The sequence below is a fragment of the Amborella trichopoda genome, chromosome 10 (genome assembly GCF_054954075.1).
Source record: "Amborella trichopoda isolate Santa Cruz 75 chromosome 10, AtrichopodaSantaCruz75HAP2 v2.0, whole genome shotgun sequence".
NCBI classification, from domain to species: Eukaryota; Viridiplantae; Streptophyta; class Magnoliopsida; order Amborellales; family Amborellaceae; genus Amborella; species Amborella trichopoda.
In genome coordinates, this window is record NC_142345.1 from 204896 (window position 1) to 231833 (window position 26938).

Below are 26938 nucleotides of genomic sequence, written 5' to 3' on the forward strand. Positions count from 1 at the left end.
AACTTCTATATCGTTTCCATATACGACTCCGACGCTCGATACATATACGCTCCGGCAGTATGTTCTAGACAATTTGCTCCGATTTTGCGCTCCGACAATATACTACTTGGAACAAATAGCCAGCGCCAATTGATTTTTTTGTATAAGAAAGGCATTTTTGTCAAAAAAATAACAATGTTTTACCTTGGGCTTTTTGCGAAAAAAGATTGTTGTAGGGAAAAAAAAGTGTGAAAAAAGGTTTGGATCGGGGTAAGTTGCATATAATGGTTTTTTTTTTTTATAATTTTCTTGATTTTAACTGTGTTTTGAGTTTAAAAAATTATAATTAAATATGAAAATAGATTTTGAGATATTTATAATAATTTTTTATACCAAAATGACGTGCTATGATAAAATTTAGAGATGCGCTATAATTAAATTGTTTAAAGTTGCAACCCTATACAAACCAGACCCAGATAAAATAGATAGATATTCTACTTTTTCGAGTCGGATCAGGTTCCAAATTAGCTGCTGACCTGACCAGACCTGTTTCTATCCCCGACCGCCAAGTGGACGGACGCTAATGCAAACAAAAAGTAAGTAGAGGGCATTTTCTATTATTAAATTTTGCCCTTCCAGAACAATTTTTTTTAAAAAAATGATTACGATTGCTACGAGGGAAGAGTACGTTGTTCCCGCCAAATGGAAAAACCCATTGATACGTCGCCACGTGTCCATCACTTGCACACAATTGCCGAGCTTTGTGCTGTCAGCTGCTCCACACTGCTGATTCAAAGGCCTTCTTGATCGGCCCCACTCATTCTCTTTCTCTTCTTCAGAGAACTCTCTCTCTTTTTAATCTCATAGTGGAGCTGTGGTTTCTGCAAGAAGTTGACCTGCTTTCTCTTCATTGGAAGACTTCTAAAGGCAGCTGTGGTTTATGTGTCTTGGGCGGGTATAGGGTTTCTAAATGAGGTAATTCCTTATCGATTTTGGTTCTGAAAACTCATATAGGGAAGTATTTTATTCAAGAAGAAAACAGAGGTTGCAGAAAAGGAATTGGATCTAGGGTCCCAACAAGTCCTCCTTTATTTTTCTTTGATTCATGATAATTGCAGAGAAATGACACTGTATTGAGGGTTTCTTTTCAATTTCTGATATATCTATTATTGGCACGTTGTTTCAGAGCAGTTAGAGAGAGGGACCATGGATTCTAGGGCTTTAATCCATGAAAGTTTGTTTGACTTCATCAATACTGGTTTCTTAAAAGCTCAACCTTGACTTAGAAGAGCCATATGGCTAAATCATCAGTTTCCAAGGTTTCTTCTAGTGGACTTTTGCACTACCTTCCGGGGCTTGCAGAAATGACAAAGTAGTTCATTGATACCTCTTTTACAAAGCTTCAGAGAGAATCCATTTGTTCTATGGTTTCCATATTTGATGATTCACTGTAAAAATTTCTCATGAAGTAGCTTTAAGAGTGAAGGTATCGTTTCTTGCGTGTCCATTAATGGCAAATCTAACATCTCGTCTTCTTCCTGGTTATGCACTGTGCCTAGTCCCTGGTATTGCCAAGAGGCCACAAACTGTTGCCTATGGTTTCAGAAACAGAGCAAAGACTCTAAACATGAGATCGGTCTCCACAATTCCTCAAGCGTCTGCTTCTTTGGCTCCCATTGCTCCAGTGAAAGAGGTCTTCTTAGGCACTGCAAAAACCTCTCTGAGCCTTGCTGCTATATGTGGTAAGTTTCTAAAACCCGAATTTTACAATTTCTTGTTAAAATTTTGGCAAGTTTTTTTGTAATTTTCTCTATGCCAGGTTTTCAAGACTGCTAAATGTGGCAAGTTTTGCTACTCAGATTTTTCCATTTCTCGTGAAAAATTCTGCATTCAAAGCTTATGTGGTTTAAATACAAAGGTTAGTTATAAGAAAAGCATTGGAAAATTAGGTAAAAAGAAAATTAGAAAATGAAGAAATTTGTCATTGCAATGCCATTGATGGAAAATGTTGGATTTATGTGGCCTTCCTTAAGAGAGATTGTATAGAACATTTTGAATAAATGAGTAATAAACTCAGTGGGAGTGTGGTCCTCTTGTGGACCATACTAGGCAAATGTAATTTGTCGATACTCGGACTAGACTCAATGTGTTAGTCTAATCGAGTTATGAAAAACCCAAGGTCCCAGGGCATAGAGTTAAAATCAAGAAGGGTTTAGTGGGTTAGCCCTTGATGAGGCTGGAGTATACCCGGATGAGAGCCGAGGGACTGTGTGACATTTGTGTGTGATGGATGGCTTAAGGCTAAAACCTCTATTGGATGGCTTATAGAGATAAGGTTAAAACCTCTATACGGTATGTATATAGATAGCTGTATTGAGATAAATATCCACTATTGAAGGTGGAGCGTGTACATGTGTTAGAGATTACCTCTATGCACTATAGAGTCGTGGTTGCATCATGGTCTAGCAGATCATGATTTTGTCTTTAGGGGAGAACTTGAAATTCACAGACTTAGATTATGTCCCCTAGCCCATTGATTGACTTTGACGGTCCAATTATGAGCCGTGCAGTGGACTGTGAGTCATGGGAACTGCTGGGTCAGTTTGAGAAAGCTATTGTGGATCGTGGTCCACAGTTAAAGGTGGAGTACTCTTGTGCGTTGATAAAATCCTAGACCTATATAGATTCGATTATCATAAAAATAATTTAGTTTAATTAATTTTATGTTATTTGATTTTTAGAATGTTTATTTGAAATTTTGTGAATCTTCTGATATTTTAATATTGTCATTTGGATTTATAAATAAAGAGAAATTCATTTTCTGAACTTTTAAATAAACTAAAAGGTTTAAAAAAAATCTAAAAATCAAATTTTATTATTTCTAAAAATATGTGGAACCTACCTTTACACATGGGGGCCCATTTAATATTTTTCGTGGGATTGGGTGGGGCTTATGAGAGGCCGCAATGGGTGGCATGCCCCACCCATGAGGAGGTGACCTCTTACTAAATATTGTGAGGGGATCTCCATGTTAGTTGTCTTTCCTAAATTAGGTGGGAAGTCCTCTTGCATATGGAATGAAATAAATGGTTTTAGAATGTCTTGAGAATAAAAAAGGCTTCATTGAAAGATATGGAATGAATATTTACTAAAAGAGAAAATAAAGAGATATTTTCGTTATTTAATTTATTTGATGGGAATAGGTTTAGGAAGGGGAGGATAATGTTCTAGTGCCTTCATTAGAATTTTGATGGTGGATATAAGGAATGATTGACGCACACCTCACCCCACAAGTCTCCTTAGTTCAATGGTTAAGTTTGATCCTCCCATTAAAAAGACAAACCCTGATGCATAAAAAATCTATAAAAGAGATCATTCTTTTTCATGATCTCTACACTTATTCTCTCTCTAAGATTATTCTCTCTCTGAAGGTCTCTAGAGGGGCATGCCCCACCCAGGTTACATCTCTCTCTCTCTAGATAACCTAAGGGGGCATGCCCCACCTTAAACCCTAGCTAGTCTAAGGGGCCACTCCCCACCTTAAACCCTCTATCTCTCTCTAATAGGGTGGCTCGCCTAGGCTAGGTTATCTTACTTCTCTCTTATGGGTTCTAAAGAAAGCGAGGTTTGGTTTCATAATTTTTGTGGGTAGCAAATGGATCATCCCCTAGCTAGTAGATTTCTCCCACTCTCTTTGATTTTTATCTCTCATAAAGGTCAAGCCAAGGGGCTAGAATAAGACTAAGGCATTGAGGCTTTAGGTGGTTGGTTCTAGATCGAGTTTTATATGCATTAATTGGGTTTTGCCATAAGAAAGAGAATCAAGAGATCGATCAAAGATCCCGAGTACCATCGGAAAGGAAGAGACTCAACGTGGAGTGTACTAAGCTAGGTTGAGGTAATCTCCTACAATTTTATTTCTTTAAGATTTATTGATGTATGTTCTTCTTTTCCCATAAAGCAAAGAGGTCTAGGTTTTGATTATTGAATAAAGATTTGTTATTAGGTGGTAGCAACTGAGAAACCAATTTTTACTTTATTTATTTATTTCAAGGGAATTTTATTTGTAATTGGACATTGTAAGTGATCTTGCCGGTGAAAGCAAAAGAAATTTTTTAAATACATACACTGTTCTTTATCACATAGTCCATCTTTCAGAAAATACATGCGAAAACTACATGGAATGAAATCAAAAGAGTTGCTTCTTTTGTATGATTTTAGGGCAAAAATATGGAAATAAGGACTGATCATGAGGCAGAAAAAAGTAAATTGTTGCTACTGTAGAAATTATTCCGAAAATTTGGTTTTTTTCTGGTGAAAACACAGAGGAATACCAAATTTTAGCCTCCCAGTTTTCTTTTGGCATTTTTAGTGGGTAGGTGCCATTCCCACTTATGATTTTGACCCTTAGTTTTCATTGTCCTACCCAATGGGTGGGTATCGAAAGGACCCCCATGTATTTTTGTGGGGATAGCTGAAAAGGAGGGTGTCAAAAGCAGCTCCATAATTTTAGAGAAATTTATAGAAACATGCCTTTGGAGATTTACCTTTCAACATTTGATCATTCCCTCTCTCCTACCCAATGTTGTGAGATTTCGCTTCAGAACCTTCTTCGGTTTGTTCAGAAAAATTAAGCGCTTCAGTACTTCTTCCGATTCTGAGGAAGACTTCGGATTTATATTAAGTTAAAAAAAAAAAATCTGAAGTCTCTCCCCTAATCTGCCAAATTACCGAAGTGCTTCATTTTTCTGACCAAATTGAAGGAGGTTCTGAAACGAATCTAACAATATTGGTCAAAGCAACATAACCGATGTCAATACTGTATGATCACGGTCAATGGGCATAATCCACAATTGAAGTGAATACTTCAACCAATGTCTAAACTGCACTACTTAGGCGAAAGCAACTCAACGTGAGGTCTATACAGTCACTTCGAAGCCAAGTCTCAAATGAGACTAAGTTTTCAGCAATATGTATTAATCCCAAAATTCTTGGCTGAAATCAATATAGTTATTGCGAAGTTCAAGTTGTAAATAGAGCCCAGATTGAGGTTTCCAAAAGGGTAATTTGAACATTCCGAAACATAGGACACCTTCGCTTGAATAGTTGGACTGGGTGGCATGATATGCTCTTGCTGCCTTCAACATAATTAAAGCACATGACTTGCAAGATCCAAGATGCAATTGGGTTGTGACGAGAATAACCCTAGGATACCATTGCCCCTAGAAGCAATGTGTAGGTTTTGTGAGTTGCATTCCATGTGAAACCTCTTGATGAACATAGATTTCACATTGATTTGCCCATAAAATATTTTAGCTGGGTACAGGCTTTGATTCGGTCTAAGTTTCATAAAAATCCGTTAATGGAATCTTGACTTACAAAGAAATCTTAGTTACTAGTTGTTGAAAAGGTTGGTTACACACGGCAAACATGTGTCTACACATGTCATAAGAGAGTGACATGTGGCAAAGCAAATGGGTGGCAGGAGAGACTAATGATGCAGGAGAGACTAATGAACCATGACGTGAAATCGTAGGGCCTAGTCGCCCATGGTGAACTGTCATAACTGGAGCCAAAGGTTGCGAAACACTTTTCAACATAGGCTAAAAGTCATGACCACTGCTGAGGTCATGAATAGCATGGGCATCGTGCACCTCATGTGCCATGAATGTGAGAAGTGCAAAGTGAGCCTCAAGTGCCTTTACATTGCTCACATGCAATGCCACATGCTCTGCATAGGCCTTCTTACTCTGTTCCATATTCCATGACCACAAAGGTAGAGAGGATTTCTCTCTATGTACGTGACTCGCTCATTCTAATTTGTCTCAGTAGGACTAAAGCCCTCACTTAAGTCATACATTGTCCTAAATTTGAAAATGCCCAATCAAATTGTGAAATTCCCTTTGTTGTTTTCAAAGAACCTTTTTCAAAACTAATATATAATAAAATTATTTATTTTTGGTACAAAAAAATCGCAATCACCCTTAGCTGTCAGATGTGAAATTAGGTGGTTAAGGGCATCGACTCTGCTCAAAGTTTGAGAAAATCTTTTTCGGATTTTATGCGGGCAACGATGCACTCCCAGCCACCTGATTTTACATTTGATGGCTAGAGGTGATTGTGACCTTCTTGTACCAAAAGTAAATGATCTTATTGTATACTTTCCCTTGCCATACATCAATAGCTTACTACACTCTAAACATCTTATTAGGTATTTTTATTCAAAGCATGAGTATCTCAGGATTGACTCAGTGAGACATTCATGTTAAAAAATACCATTATCTCATGAGGTGTTTAAAGCGAGATATAGAGGTGGCAATTTGGTCGGGTTGACCCGACAGGTTGAAAACTTCAACCAACGTGGCTCCAAATTTGGACCAAAATGTTGGACCTTGATATGGCGGGTCCAAGTCCAATTGACCTGGGTCGGGTCTGGGTCCATCTTGGACCTTATCGGATCGGGTTGGGTGTGGGCCATGGTCGAACCTGCCCAACCCAACTTTATATTTATATATATGTATATGTGCTACATTATTTATATATTACAAATATTTGTAATAAAATTTATTTATTTTTTATCTAAAACTGTACCCCACTCAACTTGCTGGTCAAGTCCTTGTCCAATGACTTGGACTTGACACAGTTTGGATCCAACTAAGACCCAGTCGTGTCGAGTTCGGTTCATGATCGATTAGGACCCAACCCCACCCGTTAACATCTCTAGTTAGATACTGGTTTTTGAAAACATCAATCTCCTCTGACAACTTAAGTACTTAACGCCATCATCCCAGCCATATCCCAACTATTTGGGTTCGGCTAAATAAATCTTGGTCCCCTGTTCTGCTCTATCAAGGGCCATACTCTTAGTTAGACTATAACTTAATATATCATTTCTCACTATTTCTATCCATGTCCTTTGGGGCTTACACCTTGCCCTTTTAGAGTCTTCTACTTGAACCAAAATCACGATCCTAATTGGTGTTCTAGGTCAACGTTGCATATAACTAGACCACCTAATGTTACTTTCCCTCATTTAGGGGTGGCAACGGGTTGGGTCTAGCTGGACCCGGGCCCAGACCCGAATAGTATTCAGCTCCAAGTTTTGTACTCGGACCCGACCCGTTGGATACCCATTCCCATGCCCGTCGGGTCTCGGTCTAGTCGGGTCCATTGCCACCCTCACTATATGCTTCTTTTTTATTTTTTGCCCTTTTTTTTACAATCATATACCCGTATTATTGGCAACAATGTCACAATCACCCGCCGTTATATTTCAAGCTGTTTGATTTGTCGTTTAATAGCTAAAAATGACTACGAGTTCTTATTGCATACGATCCTCAATACACCCAAACGAATAGGGCTTAAAGTAAAGTATTTTGTCTCTAGCGGTTTGTGGTTATGGGTCCAAGTTTTAGGCTCGGACCCGACCCATTGGGTCCAAATGCTGGACCCGTGTTGGGTATACTCGGTGGGTCCCGGGTCGGGTCCAGGTTCAATACCACCCCTACCCTCATTTTATCGCCAATTGGAGCTACTCCTAAGCTCCCTCCACTGTATTCATTACGATTTCCATCCTTCTTTGTCTTCAACTCATCCATCCCAACATTCTCATCTATGCTACATGCATTATGTGGATATGTTGTTTCTTGACCTCCCACCCTTCATCCCATAATGAATTGCTGAACGCGCAGCTGTTTTATAAACCTCCCCCTTAAGGGACCCATTATATATATATAGTACGAATATCCCATAATGTGACTTGGCAAGATACTAGTGCTAAAAAATACTAATATCATGGTAATTTACTCAACAAGATATGTGGTAATCGAAAATTTAAACATCTCATAGGGTATTTAGGGTTAGTATATAGAAAATACCACTATCTCATGTAGGTGATTTTGCCAAAAAATTATTTTTGTCTATGTAGGGGCAAAATTGGAAACTGCCCTTCAATAGTTTCTAACCCACAATAATAGAATACATTAAACTTTCTTCAAAACAGTTGTAATCCACTACTAACCAATTTTGGCATCATCCTCAGTGGACATCTTGAGGGTGGGACAAAAGGGTATTAAATAGTGTATTTCTTGAGGGTTGTTTTATGAAAACCCCTATTATGGGAAATTTATCGTGGTGAACAAAACGTTCCGTATGAATAGATTGTAGAGAAATCAATGCCCCAGAAAATATGACCTATTGATTAGAACACTTAGCAATATTTGGTGCAAGGTTAAAAAAAAAGGATTGGTGACCCGGATTAGCCACTCAAAAAAATGTCGGATCAGTGGATTGGCGATTCGGATCAAAGAATCTGCTAGATCGGCTGGTTTTGGCTTAAAAAAAATTTCAAAAAATCCCTTCAAATAATTTTTTGAGTTTCGAAAAAAAATTGCGATTGCTATATTTTGTACTTTCGTTATTTTGCAAAAAATACGTAAATATTAAGACGATGTTTTCATATCAGGATGTCTGTATAATTATTAATTATAATATAATATTATAATATCACGTTAAACATGATTCATGAAATACTAAAAAGCACTTTTATACTATAAGATTAATAATACCCCTTATAGAGTGAAATTAGTAGCGCATCAAACATTTTTTAATTCTCTCAATCTCTCTACTCATCCAAAATTATCACAACCCCAAAGTCATCTACGTATGCTTGTAACACTTGTTGATGTCCCTCATAATCGGGCTCTGGCTTTCTCAGGTGTCAAATGTGATGCTATACCGTAAACTTTGTCTCGTAATATCATCTAATTTTTAAAAAATCTTATTAAGTATTATAACAAAAAACAATACATTATGTAATTTAAATATAAATAAATAAAATACAAGATTTGGTTGTTAATTATACTAATGTATGTATAATTTCTAATTATAATGTTTTAATATTACATCAAATGTGATTCAAAAAAAAAAAAAAAACTTTATCATAAGATTAAAAATAAATATAAAACCCCTTATAAATTTTGATGTCACGACATTTTAAAAAAGCCTTTTAAAAAATGATTTTTCACTAAAAATGAAAAATAATGGCATAAAATTTGAGAAATGATAAAAATGAAAAAATGATTGAATCACTCCATATGCTGATAATAAACTATATGCATCAAAAGCCCTTCATTTATTCCAAGAATTATTAATTTTTAAAACATGATTTTTCAAAAATCTCCAAAACGAGTTTGCATCATAGTTAAGGGAATCGTGGGGGTAGGGTGGCGTTCTCGCTCCAGAACCTCGATCCCACGGTTTCTCCTAGGGATCTCATTGGGACTCCGGTTTTCAATTTTGAGATCTCGCTCCCAAATAAAGGGATCACGTTCCAACCATTAGTGGATTTCAATACCATTTCGAAATACATTCCTGTTCCCATCAAACATGGTCCAAGGTTTTGGTACATTATAATCTTGGGTTCCATAAATGTGGAATCTACTTTAAAAAACAGATGAATCCAGTTCCACAATATTCCTACTCCTCTCTCTCCATCTCCCCTTTTTATATAAGTGGCAAGTTTTGTAACAGAGCAACAAATTTAGTATTCATGCAAATGGCAAGTTTTATAACAAAGCAACAAACTCAGTATTCATGCTTTGATCAAATACCAGATTATCCAATAAAATGTCAAATCAAGACAGTAACCAACGCAACATTCATATTCTGATCCTAAAACCAGATTTATTACATATATCTTAGAAATTCAATGCCTTGAAACCCATGCAACATTCGTGTTTCAATCCAAATACCTGATTATGACAAATCAGAAAATATATATGAAAAGCAACAAAAAAACCATTTATCTGATCGCTATCTCTCCACTCTCACTCTCACTCTCACTCCTCCCTACGCACACCTCTCTCTATTGCATACAACTCTCTCTACTGCACACACAACTCTCCACTGCGTACACACACCTCTCTCTCTACTGCAGACACAACTCTATTGTGCATACACACACCTCTCTCTTTACTGCACACACTCACTCAACTCTCTCTCTCTCTCTCTCTTATGCACACACTAGAGTCAGAGAAATACACAGGGAAAGAGCACAAGCGCACATACCTGTAGTGTGGAAGAGTTGGGAGGAACGACCAGATTCACCAGAATAATCACCACAAGCTAATGGTGAAGGAGCTGTGTGGGCTGGTTTTTTGGGCCAAGGGTTAATATAGAGGGAGGGTGAATTGGGTGGGGAAGGGGGGGGGGGGGTACGTGTTGGTGATCTAGGTATGTAGTTGATTAAAATAATGGAAAAAATCCAATTTATATACTTGTAGATTATTTCTTGGATTTGTGTGTAACGAATATCTTGGTGGTTCGAGGGATTTTGTTATTAAAGTTATACCTCTAATGGGATTTGGAGTATATATAAGAAGAATGTATTACATAAGTATACTATGGACTATCTAATAGAGTGATCTATACTTTTAGCATTTATCAAGTAGTATATAGGCACTTGATGTATCAAATTTTAGTAATATGCATTTAATTAAAGAGGGTATGTCATACATTAGATTTTGGACTAAGGACCACTGACTAAGTAGCAAAATAATCCATACTCTTTAGATTTATCAAGCACATAGGCATGTGTTGCATAAAAATATGGTTTGATGCACTTATTTAAACATAGGATGTCATACATATTACATTTTGGACTATGGACCACAGACTATATAGTAATGTGCCTAAAAGTATTTAATATTTCATCAAGTAGCATGTATGCCTAGAAATAGGGCACTATGGATTTATTTAATTAGAGGTTGTCATACGCTCATATGTACATGTTGGATTTTGGAACATGGACTATGGACATATATGGTAAAGGGTTCAGTAGTATTTAGCATTTATCAAGTAGCATGTAAGCATATGATGTATAGATATGGGCCACTATAGATTTATTTAACTAGAGGATATCATACATATTTGACTCGTTCCCTGAACCAATGGTAGTTGCAGATCTTGGGGCCAATCAACTGAGGACCTTGATTCCTATACTTGAAGAATCTTGATATTGAGAACACCCATTATATGACAAACGGAAACCTTGATTCCTTAACCAAGGGAACCCGTACTTGCTCTACTTGACAACCTTGTTTAATGTGTAGTGGTGCTTAGATTCTTGCCAGTCAAAACCTCAAACCCATCGATATGGGATCTCACTCCCGTAAACCTAAGAATCTCGTTCCCTCTGTTGTTCATTGTACAAACGCCAATCTCAAACCCATGGCACTTTTGCAATAGGGCGGTTCTGCGATTCCCGAACCGATCCCACTCTTGTCTCCAACAACTATGGTTTGCATTATTGCTCAAAATATAAATTTGTAATCATATTTTAATGAAATAAAAAACAAATAAATACATTTATGCTTGCATGAATTATTGTTATTTACCTCAAAATTTATTTATTTATTTTGACAAACTTACTATATTTCATTGTTTACTTTAAAATTTATTCTTCTACTCGCCCTAGTTATTCAACTGTAGAAGTGGTAAAGATGTCCCATTTAGTCACCCCATAGAAATCGTAGTGGAAGGGAAGACTTGTCCCACATCAAAAATTTGAGGCATGCAAAGCCTTCATAAAAAAATGCCACACTTAATCCTCATGCAATGAGTTGCACGTGCGAGTTGAAAGGTGACTATGGCATCTATACGGGCAAGGGGTCAACCAATGATGTAAACCTCTGACAAATGGTGATACGACCTAAAGGTTTTTCAAAATTCAATTTAACAAGAAAAAAAAAAGAAAAAAAGTACTGTTTCCAAACGTTTCTCTAATAGATCTGACCAGTTCGGTGAGAACCGGTATGGATCTTGCTGAACCAGTCGGTTTTGGGGGGGGGGGGGGGACGGTCAGATCCCGACTTATTACGGGATCTAGAACAGCTAAGATGATTTTCAATTTGGATCGGGCGATTCCGATCTAGATCAATGATTTTTCAAACACTGATTTGGTAGCATCATGCCCCTGCATCCAATAAAGAATCTTATTTCACTGTTAGTGTAGTCAAGTATCGTATGGTCTTGAATGATAGGAATGTTCTCGTGTTCACAAGCATTTGGGGATTGAAAGGGTTAGATTCATCATTTTACTCTCAAAGAGAACCAATTTGGATGGTGTAAAATTATTATTTTTCCCCTCTACCAATGGGCTCTAGTCTTTTTATTTTTTCGAATATTTATTTATGGCCATTTTTTCTCTTGTTTTCTTTATTTTTCTTTATTTATATCTTTGTTAATATTCCATTTTAGCTTAGTTTGATTCTTTGAGCGCTTTAACTTGTCAAGGTAGTTTTTGTGGGGTTGTTGCAGAGATCTGGGCATATCACTCCAGAGACACCAGCTATTCTAAGTCAGGTAGATAAACTACTATAAAGAAATAAAACCTACAAAAAATCATTAAGAAGCATTTTTTTCTTAGGTTATTTTTCTGTAAGTTAAACTAGTAAAAATAAAGAAAACTCAATGAGGATTTTTTTTTGGTCAAAGTAAACTAGGAAAGTGTTATTTCTTTGCGATTATGTGCCTAAGTGGGCTTTGATTGCATCCATTGCTTTCTAGATTATGCTCATAGGATATGATCTTTAGGAACTATGGAGAGTGTAGACTGAAATTTGTTCCACTTTTTGGATTGTGTCTGATACTGATGCGTGTCTAAAGTCTCATCATTTGAATATTCTATTGAATTCACACAATTCATTAAGCATTGATATTCAGTTTCTTTTTATCTTAATGTAATATTAAGAGGGAGCAATTCCTATTTCCGAATGTGAGCAGGTGACTTTCAGAATAACCGTACCCTGTTTTCTTATATCCAAGGTGAAAAATTTTACTTTATGAACCTTCTTAGTGATTACCCATGCTCTTGGCAGAGATTTATCTCTAGCTATAGAGTTTCTTTGACTTTAATTGATCTTAGCTAGTTTAATACAGGTCTCCAGGATTGTTGCTCTTGAAGCTCAATGGAGTCTGCTTTCTCTACCTGTGATTGCCAGCCTACAGGTATGATGTGTACCAGGGAGAACATTGATTTAGTTTCTTAGTTCACATTTTATTGTTTTCAATAACTTTGTCTTCTTTTTCAAACTAAAATGTGTCGTGTTCATACATTAGGTGCTTATTGGTTTGTTACTCGGCAAGGCTGTTCTTCGCTTGATGAACGAAACCAACTGTATGGTCCCCATTGATGCTTGGGGCAATCAAGTTTCTATGGGGGATGTTTCTGTAAAGAATGTTAATATTCTTAAAGATGATTCCTTGGTTATTGCTTCTTGTGCATTTGGCAATAGCGTATCCCATCCTTTGGTAAACTTACTATTTACTCCTCATCTTGCATTGAGTCGGGGTTGATTTGTTGCATCATTAGGAAAGCTGCCGGTCTTGACTCAGTAGTTGTTCCATTAGTGAATTGGAATTTTGGACTGTTAAATGTTTTTTATTTTTTATTTATGGTATTTTATATTTATTGTATCTCATTAGATCTTACCTCTTAAGGTTGAGTTGGAATTTTGGACTTTTAAATTTTTTTTATTTTTTATTTATGGTATTTTATTTTTATGTATCTCATTAGGTCTTACCTCTTAATGTTGAATTGCATGTGTCGTGGGCATAATGGTGATGGCCATATGAAACCTGTCTGCACACTTGAGAATGACACAAGGAAAGTTGATCAAGTTGTAAGAAAATCAAACATGAAATCAGGAACCATGCTTGTGGCAATGGATTATTAGCACCGTTTCTACCATCTGCAATAGTTCTACCTTTGAATCCACCCAAATCGGTCACCTACCTTCAAATCGATAGGCAGCTTTTTTGCATCCCATTGCATGTAACGATATAGACATTTATTTCTACGCGCAGGCCATTCTCATTAATCGTGTGCTTGGTTTCCATGATGGAAGAATTGGCGCTTAGAATTTTGATGTGCCCATTGATCAATATTTGGGTATATATATAGCTTCATATGTTATTTTGGGGGTGGTGAAATGCAATATATTTATTAAAATTCCTTGTTTATTTAATACATATTGTTTTTATAATTATCCTTTTTTCAAAGATGAAAATGTGTATCGATTTTTTAATTCTTGGTATGCATCTTTGATTGTTCACTACTGATTTTCTTTTCTATATATCTAAATCTCCTCATTTCATAATTCTCTAGATATGCTTACCCTTGTGTCAGCATTCTGTGATCTGAAGGATACACATGGAAAATACTTGTTAGGAAGTGATGTATAGGGTTAATATAAGGTAATGTATTATACATGTAAGAGGTGTAATGTAATATCGGACCTTGCGTTTTATATAAGAAGCAATGGTAGTCAACTTGCTAATCAAGAAAGGTTGATGGAGATCTAAGCACAACAAGTAGCCACGAGTATCTTCTTTTGGAGCGACAAATTCCTCGTAATTTTTGCTCATATTTGGAGGATGAAAACCCTAAGAGGGCTTCCAAGAAGAACAAGAAAAGCAAGAAATAGTTTAGGTGTTGTGTTTTAGTTTTTGAGGCTATTTCAGATATTTTTATTTATTTATTTCATTGCTGGACCAGTTAGGGACTTTTTAGATATTTCAATTAAAGTTAGGGAGTTTAGTTTCGAGTTATACTTAAGTTATGACCTTTTCATCAAAATTTAATTGTATGGGCAAATATTGTTCAAAACAATAATTTTTCAATATAAATAAAGGTATGGATGGGTTGGAGAGTCATTCATGTATTCCTCTTTAAAAAAGGAAAGACTTTGTTTTGTGAAAGAAGCTTAAGGCTTGAGCCCTAGGTGGGAGAAAGCCTTAGGGTTTCTCCAAAATTGCCTGTGTCAAGATGTTTATTGCTGATTTTTTAATGTTTCTTCAAGTTCTCCTACATCAAATGGTATCAGAGCCTGCGATCTACACAGAAGTACTGTAGCAAGTATGGAGTTACTGTAGTACATATAGATTTACTGTAGCACCATTTTTTTGGTGCCCTAGGCTAACAAAGAGGGAAAATTATACTGGGGTCTAGGGTTTGCTATAAAGTTTTTCCAGAACAACTTAGATCTTGCTGATTTCAGCAATTTTTGTTGATAATTTGTTTAGGGTTTGTGATTTTGGCAAACCCATGGCGCAAGGGGCCATAGAAGGGGGATTTTTATGGACGCGCTATGTGATCCTTGAGATGAGAGAATTGAGGAACTTGAAAGACAAGTTCAGCAGCTGACACAACAATTCGCGATCCTCAATAATAAACAAGATGGTGATCTTTCAGCTTAAGATGATCTCAAATACATCCCTTTTCGTCTTCGTGCTCCGCTTGTAGAGTCGAGGGATGAGGATAGTGACCGGAGACCTAGAGGTGGGGTGCGTCACTCTAGGGATGTCGATTTGAAGGTGAATATACCTGATTCTGACGGTAAGCCTCAACCTGAGGAGTTTATAGAATGGTTAAATAATGTAAAAAAGGTTTTTTATTATAAGGACGTACCTGAAAATGAAAGAGTAAAATTGTTATAAAATTAAAAAAAGTTGCCTCGACATGGTGGGAACAACTTCGAGTTAGAAGAGAGACGATGAGAAAGCCCAAGATTAATACATTGGAGAAGATGAAAAAGAAATTAAAAGAAAAATACCTGCTTGAAAATTATTTGCAATCTCTCTATCGTAAAATGAATAATCTTCATCAAGGAGAAAAGAGTGTAGAGGAGTATACCGATGAATTTTATGAGTTGATGGCTCACAGTAATGTGGTTGAAAGGGAAGAGCAGTCCCTAGCTCGCTCTGTTGGTGGGCTAAGATCGTGTATACAAGATGTGGTGGTTTTACAGCGGTATTGGACCATAGATGAGGCTTACAACCTCGCAGTTAAGGTTGAAGCTCAGCTGAGGCATCTGTGGTGACACCCAAGGTAGTACATGAGGCTGATTGGTTGCACACTAATATTTTCCACATTTGATGCACGGCCTACGGGAAGATTTGCAAATGTATCATTGATGGGGGAAGCTGTGAAAATATTGTTTCTCAAGAGATTCCAGACGAGCTGAAGTTGAAGACAAAAAGCCATCTAAAACCATACACGTAGCTTGGTTCAAAAAGGGAAATAAGGTAACAGTTTCCAAGCGTTGCCTAGTTTCTTTTTCTATTGGAAAGCATTATAAAGCTGAGGTCTGGGGCGATGTCGTGCCTATGGATGCATGTCATTTATTGTTGGGTAGACCATGACAGTATGATAGACGTACCATACATAATGGACTTAAAAGCACTTATTCATTCATCAAAGATACGATAAAAGTGGTTTTAAGTCCATCTAAGAAGGAAAGTGCTTTTAAATCAGATGAAGGGTGTGCTAGCCTTCTTTCATTGGCTGAGTTTATGGAGGGATTGGAGTAGTTGAGGATGGTGTTTGCAGTGGTCCAAGTGGAGGAGCAGCCTATTATTCCGGTTCCACCACAATTTAGAGCCCTTAATGAGGGACTATAATGATGTCACTCCATATGAGCTACCAGAGGGTTTACCACCCATGAGGGACATCCAACATCACATAGACCTCGTTCTTGGGTCTAGCCTATCGAGCAAGGTTGCATATAGAATGAGCCCAAAGGAGCATGATGAATTGCAGAGACAGGTCACAGAGCTTCTACAGAAGGGGTTTATACGGGAGAGCATCAGCCCTTGTGTTGTTTCGGCCTTGTTGACGCCTAAAAAGGATGGGACTTGGCACATGTGTGTGGTTAGTAGGGCCATTAACAAGATCGCAATCAAGTACTGCTTTCCAATTCCCTGCTTAAATGATATGTTAGATATGTTGGCTGGTGCTACTATGTTTTCAAGATAGATTTTTTTGATAATATTTTCAAGATAGATTTGAGTAGTGGGTACAATCATATCCATATTTGACCTGGAGATGAGTGGAATATTGCATTCAAAATATGAGAGGGCCTTTATGAGTGGTTGTGATGCCATTTGGCCTCTAATGCGCCCAATACTTTTTATGAGGGTGATGAATCAAGTGTTCAAGTTTTTTATTGGGAAATTTGTGGTGGTATACTTTGTGATGATATTCTAGTGTACAACATTGGTGATCAGGTGCATATGGAGCACTTACGGTTGGTGTTTGATTTGCTATTGGAATAATAATTGTATTTGAGTTGTAAAAAGTGTGAATTCATGACAGATAGCCTCATCTTTCTTTGCTATGTTGTTTCAACTAAGGGAATTAAGGTTGACCAAAGAAAGGTAGCAATTATCAGGGATTGGCCTACTACTACTACAATGTATGATGTTCACAGTTTTCTTGGGTTGGCTATTTTATATAGGAGGTTTATTAGAGGCTTTAGTTCGATCATAGCACCTATCACAAATTGTCTGATGAAGGGGGGGATTTGTATGGACTGATGAAGTTGAGAAAAGTTTTCAGTTGGTGAAGCAGAAGATGGCTGAGGCACCGATGTTAGCCATTGCATCTTGGCTTTCGAGCTATAGTTTGCTGGGCGCACTAGTTGTGCAGAAAACGTAGTGCATGTTAGTGCACGTAGGCTTTCGAGCCAGCAAAGACAAGCAACAAAATGGATGCGCGTTAGCGCACTGGCTTTTGCGCTAGCCATTGTTTCTTGCTTTCGAGCTGTAATTTGCTGGGGAAAAAAACAAACCAACAAATGCAAGCAAGAAAACGGATGCGCGTTAGTGTAACGGTTTTCGCACTAGGCTAGCCATTGCTCTTTCAGACTTTGATAAAGTCTTTGAGTTAAATTATGATGCTTCATAGGTTGGAATTGGTGCAGTGTTGAGCCAAGAAGGTCGCTCTATTGCTTTCTTTAGTGAGAAGTTGAATGATACGTGTCGACGCTATTCTACTTATGATGTGGGGTTTTATGCTATTATTCAAGCCTTAAGGCATTGACGGCATTACCTTATTCAGACGGAACTATGTTATCAGATCATGAAGCATTGAAGTATATTAATGGGCAACATAAACTAAATCAACGACATGCTCGATGGGTAGCTTATTTGCAGGAGTTCACTTTTGTTATTTGGCATTTGGCAGGTAGTCAGAAGACTCAAAATAAAGTGGCTGGTCCTTTGGGTAGAAGGTCAACTCTATTAACTACCATGGCGATTGCTATTATTGGGTTCGAGTTTATGAAGGATCTTTATGCAGATGATGACTACTTCCGGGAGATATGGGACCAATGTTGCAGTGGAGTTGTTGGAGTTTTGCTTATTCAAGATGGATTTCTCTTCAAAGGAGTCTCTGTATTCCTACAGGTTCCCCTAGAGAAACTCTAATAATTGAGCTACATGGGGGAGGTCTTGGTGGACATTTGGTATAGACAAAACCATAATATTGGTGGAGTCAAGTATTATTGGCCAAAATTGAAGAGGGTGGTGTTGTACGTGTCAACTGTCTAAGGGGCAATGACAAAATACCAGGCTTTATTCTCCACTTTCTATTCCTAATGCACCTTGGGAGGATGTTAGCTTGGATTTTGTTCTAGGACTTTCGCGGACTCAAAGAGGTATGAATTCTATATTCGTGGTGGTCGATATATTCTCAAAGATGACTCATTATATACCTTGCAAGAAGACTTTGGATGCTACACATGTTGCTAACTTGTACTTCAAATAGGTGGTGAGGTTGCATGGTGTTCCAAAGAAGATAACTTTAGATCGAGAAACAAAGTTTCTCAGCCATTTTTGGGGAACTGTGTGGAAGGAATTGGGCACTCGGTTACAATTTAATAGTGCTTATCATCTAGATATAGATGGCTAGACTAAAGTGGTAAAACGTACTCTTGGCAATCTTTTGAGAAGTATTGTGAGGGAACGAAGAAACAGTGGGACCTAGCATTGCCTCAACCTGAGTTTTTGCTTATAATAGTGTTTGCAGTAGATCTACTGGTGAGAGTCCGTTCGACGTGGTATATTGGAAAAACCCTATTTATTCACTTGACTTGGTTTTTGTCCAGGCCAATGGGGAGGGTCATGCTACTGTTGAGGACTTGGTTGAACAAATGAAAGGAGTGCATGCACAAGTGCATGCTAGTCTAGAAACTAGTACAACTAAATACAAGGAAGCAACTAACAAACATTGCTTTTTCAAGGAGTTTAATGTGGGAGATTGGGTAATGGTGTATCTTAGGAAGGAACGACATCCAGTGGGAAAATACAACAAGCTAACTGATCGCAAGGTTGTACCATTCAAGATTTTGAAGAAGATGGGCATCAATGCGTACAAGGTCGCTTTGCCTTCACACATGGAGATTTCAAACATCTTCAATATTGCTGATCTGTCAGAGTATCATGGTATGGAAGTGCATGAAGATGAAGATGTAAACTCGAGGGAGAGTTCTCCTCAACTTGGGGATAATGATGGGGATTTAAGCACAACAAGTAGCCACAAGTATCTTCTTTTGGAGCGACTGATTCTTCCTTGTTTTCACTCATATTTGGAGGATGAAAACCTTAGGAGGGTTTCCAAGAAGAACAAGAAATAGTTTGGTTTTTTTTTTTAGTTTTTTGAGGCTATTTCAGTTTTTTATTATTATTTCATTGCTGGACCATTTAGGGATTTTTTAGATATTTTAATTAAAGTTAAAGAGCTTAGTTTCAAGTTATACTTAAGTTCGGACCTTTTGGTCAAAAGTTAATTATATAGAATTTTTCAATGTAAATAAGGGCATGTATGGGTTGGAGAGTCATTCATGTATTCTTCTTTAAAAATAGAAGGACTTTGTCTTGTAAAAGAAGCTTAAGGCTTGAGCCCTAGGTGGGAGAAAGCCTCAGGGTTTCTCCAAAATTGCTTGTGTCAAGGTGCTTATTGCTGATTTTTATGTTTCGTCACGTTTTCTATCTTGTGTCTCTCTCTTTTCTTCAACCTTTATATCTACATGGTATTTGCGATGGAGAAATATCTATATGGGAATCCCTAATTCCATATCTTTTATCCTTTCTTATCAAATCTGATTACTTATTATATCTATTATCCTTTCTTATCAAATCTGATTCTTATGTTTTGAGTTTCTTTCTCAATCTTCTTTTTGTCCTTTTCCTGAAATTCTTCTTTCTAAGTCCTCTTATCCATAATCTTTTTCTTCTCATATTTTCTTAATCCTTCCTATTACACTAAGAATGAGTAGCCCTTATTGTGAAAAATTGATTGCATCACATACTAGTCTCTCTACAATAACTGATGCTTAAAAAAAAAATTGTCGTAAAATCTTCTTCCATTTCTTGTCTTCATTTCCTAATTCAATAACTTTTCTCTTTAGTGCTAGCCCTCTTTCCCCTGGTTTATCCATTCCTTCTCTCCATCTATTGTCTCCCCATCAAGTGACCCGGCAGCATGAAACTCACTCATTTGGATAGATAGGTCGGGTGGGGAAATGGGAATCAAGGGTTGAGCTAATGTCTGGTAAAAGGAAGAATCTTGCTCTTTCCCCTCACTCATCAGAGATAATCACCACTTGAGAAGAGGGCGATGCAACCTTTCGAGCCCTGCGGTTTCAAGCAAGTTAGGGTGAGATGTAGAGTTGTTAATCCCGTTTCCAGTCAAGTGTCTTAAGACCTGGAACCTTTCTTCCCCAACTTGTTTATGAAAAATTAACCTCGAAGAATTTCCTTTCTTCCCCAACTTGTTTATGAAAAATCAACCTCGACAAATTTCATTAAATGGAAGTGTCAAATCTCGCCTTTCGTAGTCTTCGTCTTATGGGTCACTTAGTGTTGGAATTATGGCCTTAACTCCAAGATTCTCGCGCTTAGTGGGAGTAAGTGAGAGCTGATGATTTTAGGTGCTTGGCACATTGGGACCTAGAATCATATACCCGAGTACATAAGGCAATGAGAAATACCAGTGAGACATAAATTGCTTTTAGAGGTGTGAAGATCCCCTCTAAGGAAGGGATATACTTGAACTATATGCCTCATAAATGATGTGTTAGCCAGGTCTAAGATAACCAAGAAAAGATTAGAATCTGAGTACCTTAAGTGTAATGGCCTGTATAAGATGGTCATGACTCATGGGACATGAGTCTGTAACATAACATGAGTCCTCCGCATGGCATGTAAACCCATAGTCGCATGAGAAACCACTCTTCTAATGTGTGATCCAACTAGGAAGAGCTTGTGGACATGTACCTTAAGAGGACCCTTGTATATATGTCTCCATGGGTGCACCTGTAATCCACTGACATTCGAGAATGATGGGACATTGATTGGGGGGACTTTGATAAGCTATATTATGCATCCCTGCCACAGACTGTGGAGCATAGGCTTGTTGGGTAGACAGAATGGACCATCATTCTGGAAGAGCCCAGTGGAGTACTTCGATACCTAGATTTCAGCCTAAATATCTCATTTACCAATTGTCCATATTTACTTTGATGCCACAATGAGTATTTATGATGGTAAGTCATTTATAGAATTTTTTTAGAATTTTTTGGGATCATTTGAATATTTTTTTTTGAGAACTGTTAACATTGTATTACTAAAAAAGAAAAAGTTTACCAGAGGAGTGGAACTGAAAGCACCCTCGCAGGGTGTTAATCAGTAAAAAAATACATAAGTCATCCATGGTAAGATAGGCTTATAAGAACGCCCACTTTACAAGATATACAGTCAGATATACAAAATAATGAATGGAGCCGTCACATGCTCGTAAGAAGTGGGCTAAGTAGTATGGCCGAGGTCTTGAACAAAAAAGGAGCTGGACCTAGCCTGGTTGTCAAAATCGAACCTAGCTCCCTCCTTCGCCACAAGATGTGCGAGAGCGTTGGACGTCTGCCAAGTATGCCTCCATGCTCGTACCCCTGAGATATGGGTAATCTCATAAAAAATAGGTAACAGTTGCCAAGGTGGAGCGGACAAGCCTCTTGCCCAAGATATGGTGTTCAGGGAGTCTCCTTCTACAGTTAGAGATATACCCCAGGAGGGATTGAGAAATCGCAAGCCCAGAAGTAGGGCCATTGCTTCTGCATGTTGGCAATCCGAGGTCCCGAGGAATGCAGGGAAAGTGAAGAGGACATTTTGCTGCCAATCTCTGAAGACCCTCTTGCTCCTGAAGGGCCGGGATTGCCTAGAGAGCAGCCATCAAAGTTGAGCTTGATGCTTCCCTCTGATTGTGGTTGCCAATTACAAGCTCTTAAGGGTTTTGAGGGTCTGTGACAGAGGACGTTTTCCCATTGAGAAAGAAGAGTATTTCTAGAAATACCAGAGAAAGTCTTGTGATTTGTCTCCCAGAAAGTGGTCAGCGAGATAACCTTGTGAAAGAGAGCAGGTGGTTGGAGCTGAACCCTAATGAAAATTCTGTTATTCCTTTCTAGCCAAAGAGTTCAGATGGTGGCAGCCACTGCTGCCTTCCATAAAGATTTTCCCGCCAAAGGCCACTGTGCATCGAAGTTGAAAGAGATAAAAGCCTTAACTGTGGGTGGAGTAACCCATTGAAAACCGAAAAGTAGGAGCACTTGGGACCAGAGTTTAAGGGAGAAACTATAATGAATGGATAGGTGGGGGTTGGATTCCTCCTCACATAGACAGAGAGAACATTTGTTGGGGGTGGAGAGGCCTCTTTTTTGAAGTTGGTCAATTGTGAGGGCTCTTTGATAGCAGGCAATCCAGTTAAAGAGCTGAATCTTTGGGGGGCCAATGGTGGACCAAACCTTGGACGAGGTGGAGGTTGGGTTGAGTGGAAAGGTTGGGGGTTGGATTAGACTATTGTAGAAGGAGGTGACGAAAGTGCCTGAGGGGGAGAGGCTCCAGACAATAGTATCGCTCCCCAGAAAAGGGAGGAAAGGCAAGGAGAGAGTAAGCGAAAGTTGCTAGAACAAAGCACTTTCGTCATCTGAGAGGTTTCTTCTAAGGGATGGACACCAGATTCTCGTTCCACTCGAGAGGGGCATCTCCTCGGCTATGGTAGAGTTAGGGTTGGAGGTGAGAGAGAAGAGGGTTGAGAAGGCCTTGCATAGAGGAGAAGTACCCAGCCAAAGATCAGTCAAAAACTTGACCCTAAGGCCTTCTTTGGCACGAAATCTAATGTGCTTTCTAAACTGTGGTAGTGAGGAGGCAAAAGACAACCACACCCCAGATGCCCTGTGTTTTTATATCCCTTCTGGTATCCACGTTTCGTCTAAAATTTTGTACTTGGAGCGTAACACTCGAGCCCAAAGAGAGTCTGGTTGGGAGGCAATTCTCCACCATCATTTGTCGAGGAGGCATGTGTTTTATTTTCTGAGGGACCTTATTCCTAAACCCCCTTGCTTTCTAGAAAGACAGATGGAGTCCCAAGCAACGAGGTGGAATTTGGTCTTCTCAGCCTATCCCAACCAAAGGAAATTTCGCATTAGTTGTTCTATTCAGTTGGCCACTTGTGCTGGGATCTGGAAAAGGGACATGAAGTAGACCAGAGTGTTTGCCAAGGTAGCTTTGATCAGAGTTGTTCTACCTGTTGGAGAAAGGTATTTGCCTTTTCAAGAGGCAAGGCATCTCTCTACTTTATCCAGAACCTGACACTAAAGTCTCTTTATAGGTTTCCCCAGACCTAGGGGAAGGCCCAAGTAAGTGGAAGGGAGGTCTTCCACTTGACATTCCCAATCTGGGATGAGGGCACCTACGTCAGCAATTGTCATGGCAATCCTCATCATTTTGGATTTCTGCATATTCACTTTGAATCCTGGAGCTTTCTGGAAGCACATGAGAAAGAGTTTGAACGTGTTGATTTCCTTTTGGGAAGCGTCGAGGAACACGAGGGTGTCATCCGCATATTGCAGAGGCCCTGGTTACAAGTTTTGAAGCCTGAAAGAGGTCTGGATTGGTAAAGGCGGGAAATGGATCTAGAGATGACTTCCTTTGCAATGGCAAAAAGGAATGGGGAGAGAGGATCCCCTTGGCGGACCTTTTGGTGACCCATTGATGAGTATGGATAGATGTGGATGAGAGTAACAACCAATCATCTAGTTCCTCCATTGATCCTTGAACCCCATTCTCACGATGATATTTTCCAAGATGGACCAGTCAATGTGGTCATAGGCTTTCTCCCAATCTATTTTGAAGATTAAGCTTGGTTTCTTAGCAAGATGCCTTGAGTGGAGGCACTCATTGGCCACCAGGACCCCATCCAAAATCTGTCTATTTTGAATGAAAACTGATTGAGAAGGATATATAACAATGGGGAGGACACGTTGAAGTCTAGAAGCAAGGACCTTAGCCAAAATTTTATAGGTTGAGTTCAGGAGTCTAATTGGTCTGAAGTCCTTGATTTCCTCTGTCCCTTCAACCTTAGGAACCAGGGCGATGAAGGTGGCATTAATTGCTTTATGGATAATTTCCCTCTGGAAGAACTCCTCGAAGAAAACCAAGAAGTCAGAACGGAAAGTGTTCCAAAAGGTTTTGAAGGGTGAGATCGGGAAACCGTCTGGGCCAGGGGCTTTGTCTAAAACAAGGGCTTTGATGGCATGTAAGATTTCAGTCTTAGAGAAGGGTTGCTTTAACACGGCTGCTAAATCATCAGGGAGGAGCAGGAAATCTTGGTCAGCCATTCTTGGCCTTGGGCCAGCAGGGGCAGTATAAAGGGTTTGGAAGAACCCAATAATGGCCTGTTTGGACCAAAAATCTGTTCGTTAACTCTTGAGCATCGAGATGGAGTTGTCCCTTCTGCGACAATTGGCTTTTTGGTGGAAGAAACTGGTGTTAAGGTCTCCCACTTTTAACCACTTTATCCTTGATCTCTGGAACCAGTAGATTTCTTCTTTTTTCAAGGTGGATAGGTAATCAAGTTTGGTTTGGGTTATGAGGTTAAGTTCCAAGGTATCCAAAGCTCTGGTTTCCTCTAGATGGTCAAGTCGTTGGATGGTGTCAAGGAGAAGATATTTTGTTTGGGAAAAATTGCCAGGCTGTGACTTACTCCAAGTTTTGAGGGAGCCTTTGAGAAGCTGAAGTTTAGTCTGACGTTTGTAGCCAGCTCTACCCCTAACCAGAGGTGAGAAGGAAGCCCACCAAGTCGGTAGTAGAGCAAGAAGGGAAGTCTCTTCTAGCCAGGCTAGTTCGAACCTGAAAGGTTTAGGTCTTATGTGAACCGCATTGGTATCTTGCAAGATGGGGCAGTGGTCAGAGGTAGGTTTGGGTAAGGCCAAGGCAAGGGAACCGGGGAAAGATTCCTCGCAGTTAGTAGAGAAGAGGAAACAATCCAGTTTTGAAAGGGAGGGATTTGGGGAGTGGTTAGACCAAGTAAAGCAACTGCCTTGCAGAGGGGTATTGATGAGTTCATTTTTGGCAATGAAATCAGCGAAGTCCCTCATTTCCTTGTTTATGGAGTTGGAAACGTTACGCTCATAGGACCATCTTGTCACGTTAAAGTCTCCTCCCAAAACCCACGAAGGGTGTGGGAGAGCTGCAACATGATCTAGTTCAGACTAGGAGTTGTGTCTGAGCGAGGAAGAGTTGGGCCCATAGACAGCCGTGAATTTCCAAGGGAACTCCTCAGGGATGCTAGAAAGGAGGATGGTCACAGAGAGTTCCCCCAAAAAAGAGGAGTTGAGGGTGTGTTCTAAGGGATTCCATACAACCCAGATGCCCTCCAATCGCCAGTAGAGCAACCCACTGGGTAGGTTTCTTGCCCGAAACTTGGCGAATGAGCTGCATAGTGGGCTCTGGTAGTTTGGTTTCGACAAGGGCTACGATGGTGGGAGAATGTTTGAGAGAAAGATCTTTGACGACTTTCTTTTTAGACTGTTGACCCAGTCCCCTAATATTCCAAGTGATGAGCTTCATGGGATAGAGGGGAGAGGGGGGAGGAGGCCAACCTGGAAGACCTCTTGGGGCAAGAAGTTAAAATAGCAAAAGGGGGATCCTAGAGTGGCTTGTCCTGAAAAGAAGGGGAAGAGAAAAGGCTGATGAGTTCTCTGTCCTTTGGATCTCAACTTGACCTTGCTTTGTCCATCTGCTGTAAGAAACTTGTGGGCCGGCACTTCTGGTTCGTCGTGGTGGAATCCCATGATCCTCTACATTTCTTTCATTTTTTCATCGATGCTAATGTCCCTTGCTTCTTCTGCTACCCTTCCCCAGAGCAAAGGGGTGTGGGAGGGTTAGAAGGCTGACTAAGATCTTTCAGGAAGTCAGCAATAGGAGTCGACTTCCTGTTAAGACTGAAGGGGGGGGTAGAGGTCAAGGGGTAATTAAGGGAGGGGCTCAGGTGAAGGCATAGACACTGGGGGAGAGGGTGGCGCAGAGAGAGGCTCAGGCGCAAGGGAAAGGGTGGAGGAGAGGGGTTCCCGACTGGAAGGGGGGCTGGGGAGTGAAGGTGGCTAGGCAATAGAAGACGGATACAGCGGAGGGGAGGACTCCTGGTAAAAGGAAGGGGGTACATAGGGCCAACTGTAAGCTGAAGGGTATGTTGAGTGCTGAACAAGGGGGTGGAGTCGAAATGGACGACGGGAGATAGGTGAGGTAGTGGAACTTCTGAACAGAGGAGAGGGTAGCGAGGAGAGAGGGGTGGCGGGAAGATGGCCAAGTGAAATGGAGGGAGTTAACCCTGGTGAAGCGAACCAGGTGGGGGGGTGTAGGGAAGGTAAGGGGTCAACATGGACGAAATGTATCCGGGGAAGAATGGTTACGATGCCTTGGGCGAGACTGTTTTTGTCCATTGAGAGCGGGAAAGGGTTGCTAGAAGGCTGCAAAGGGAAGAAGGATGGTGCGAGGATGTCAAAGAGGTAGAGGGGGTGGTAGGCGATGGAGAGAGGAGAGCGAAGATGGGGCAGGACCAGGGAGGGAGGAGGAGAGGAAGGCAGCGGCGGCAAAGAGCCCTTTTTCCTTGACTCCTGAAAAAGGATAGGGGCAGAGGTCCTCGGGTTCCTTGTCTGACAAGCCAAGAATAGGAGTAGGGGTCGGCAAAGGAACGAGGGGAGGGAAGGAAGAGGGAGGAGACATTTCGCCAGAGGGGAGGGGTGGTGAAGACGATTCTGGTGACTGATGGTCTGCAGGGGCATAA

At 39.6% G+C, this 26938-nt stretch overlaps 1 protein-coding gene across 8 annotated transcripts in view; it reads left to right on the plus strand.

The window, feature by feature from the left end:
* Nucleotides 1-426: 426 nt before the first annotated feature.
* Nucleotides 427-26938, plus strand: part of LOC148779980 (protein PIN-LIKES 1-like) — a 38703-nt gene continuing 12191 nt past the window's right edge. For 3 of the 8 annotated variants that reach the window (XM_088850229.1, XM_088850231.1, XM_088850232.1), the window contains exons 1-6: nt 427-954; nt 1166-1721; nt 12278-12342; nt 12763-12804; nt 12919-12987; nt 13099-13290. In XM_088850229.1, coding sequence (XP_088706355.1) covers nt 1490-1721; nt 12278-12342; nt 12763-12804; nt 12919-12987; nt 13099-13290 — 600 coding nt within the window. In that variant the 5' untranslated portion in view covers nt 427-954; nt 1166-1489. The remainder of the gene's footprint in view (nt 955-1165; nt 1722-12277; nt 12343-12762; nt 12805-12918; nt 12988-13098; nt 13291-26938) is intronic. The other 5 variants (XM_088850230.1, XM_088850235.1, XM_088850233.1 and 2 more) reach the window with 5 other exon arrangements.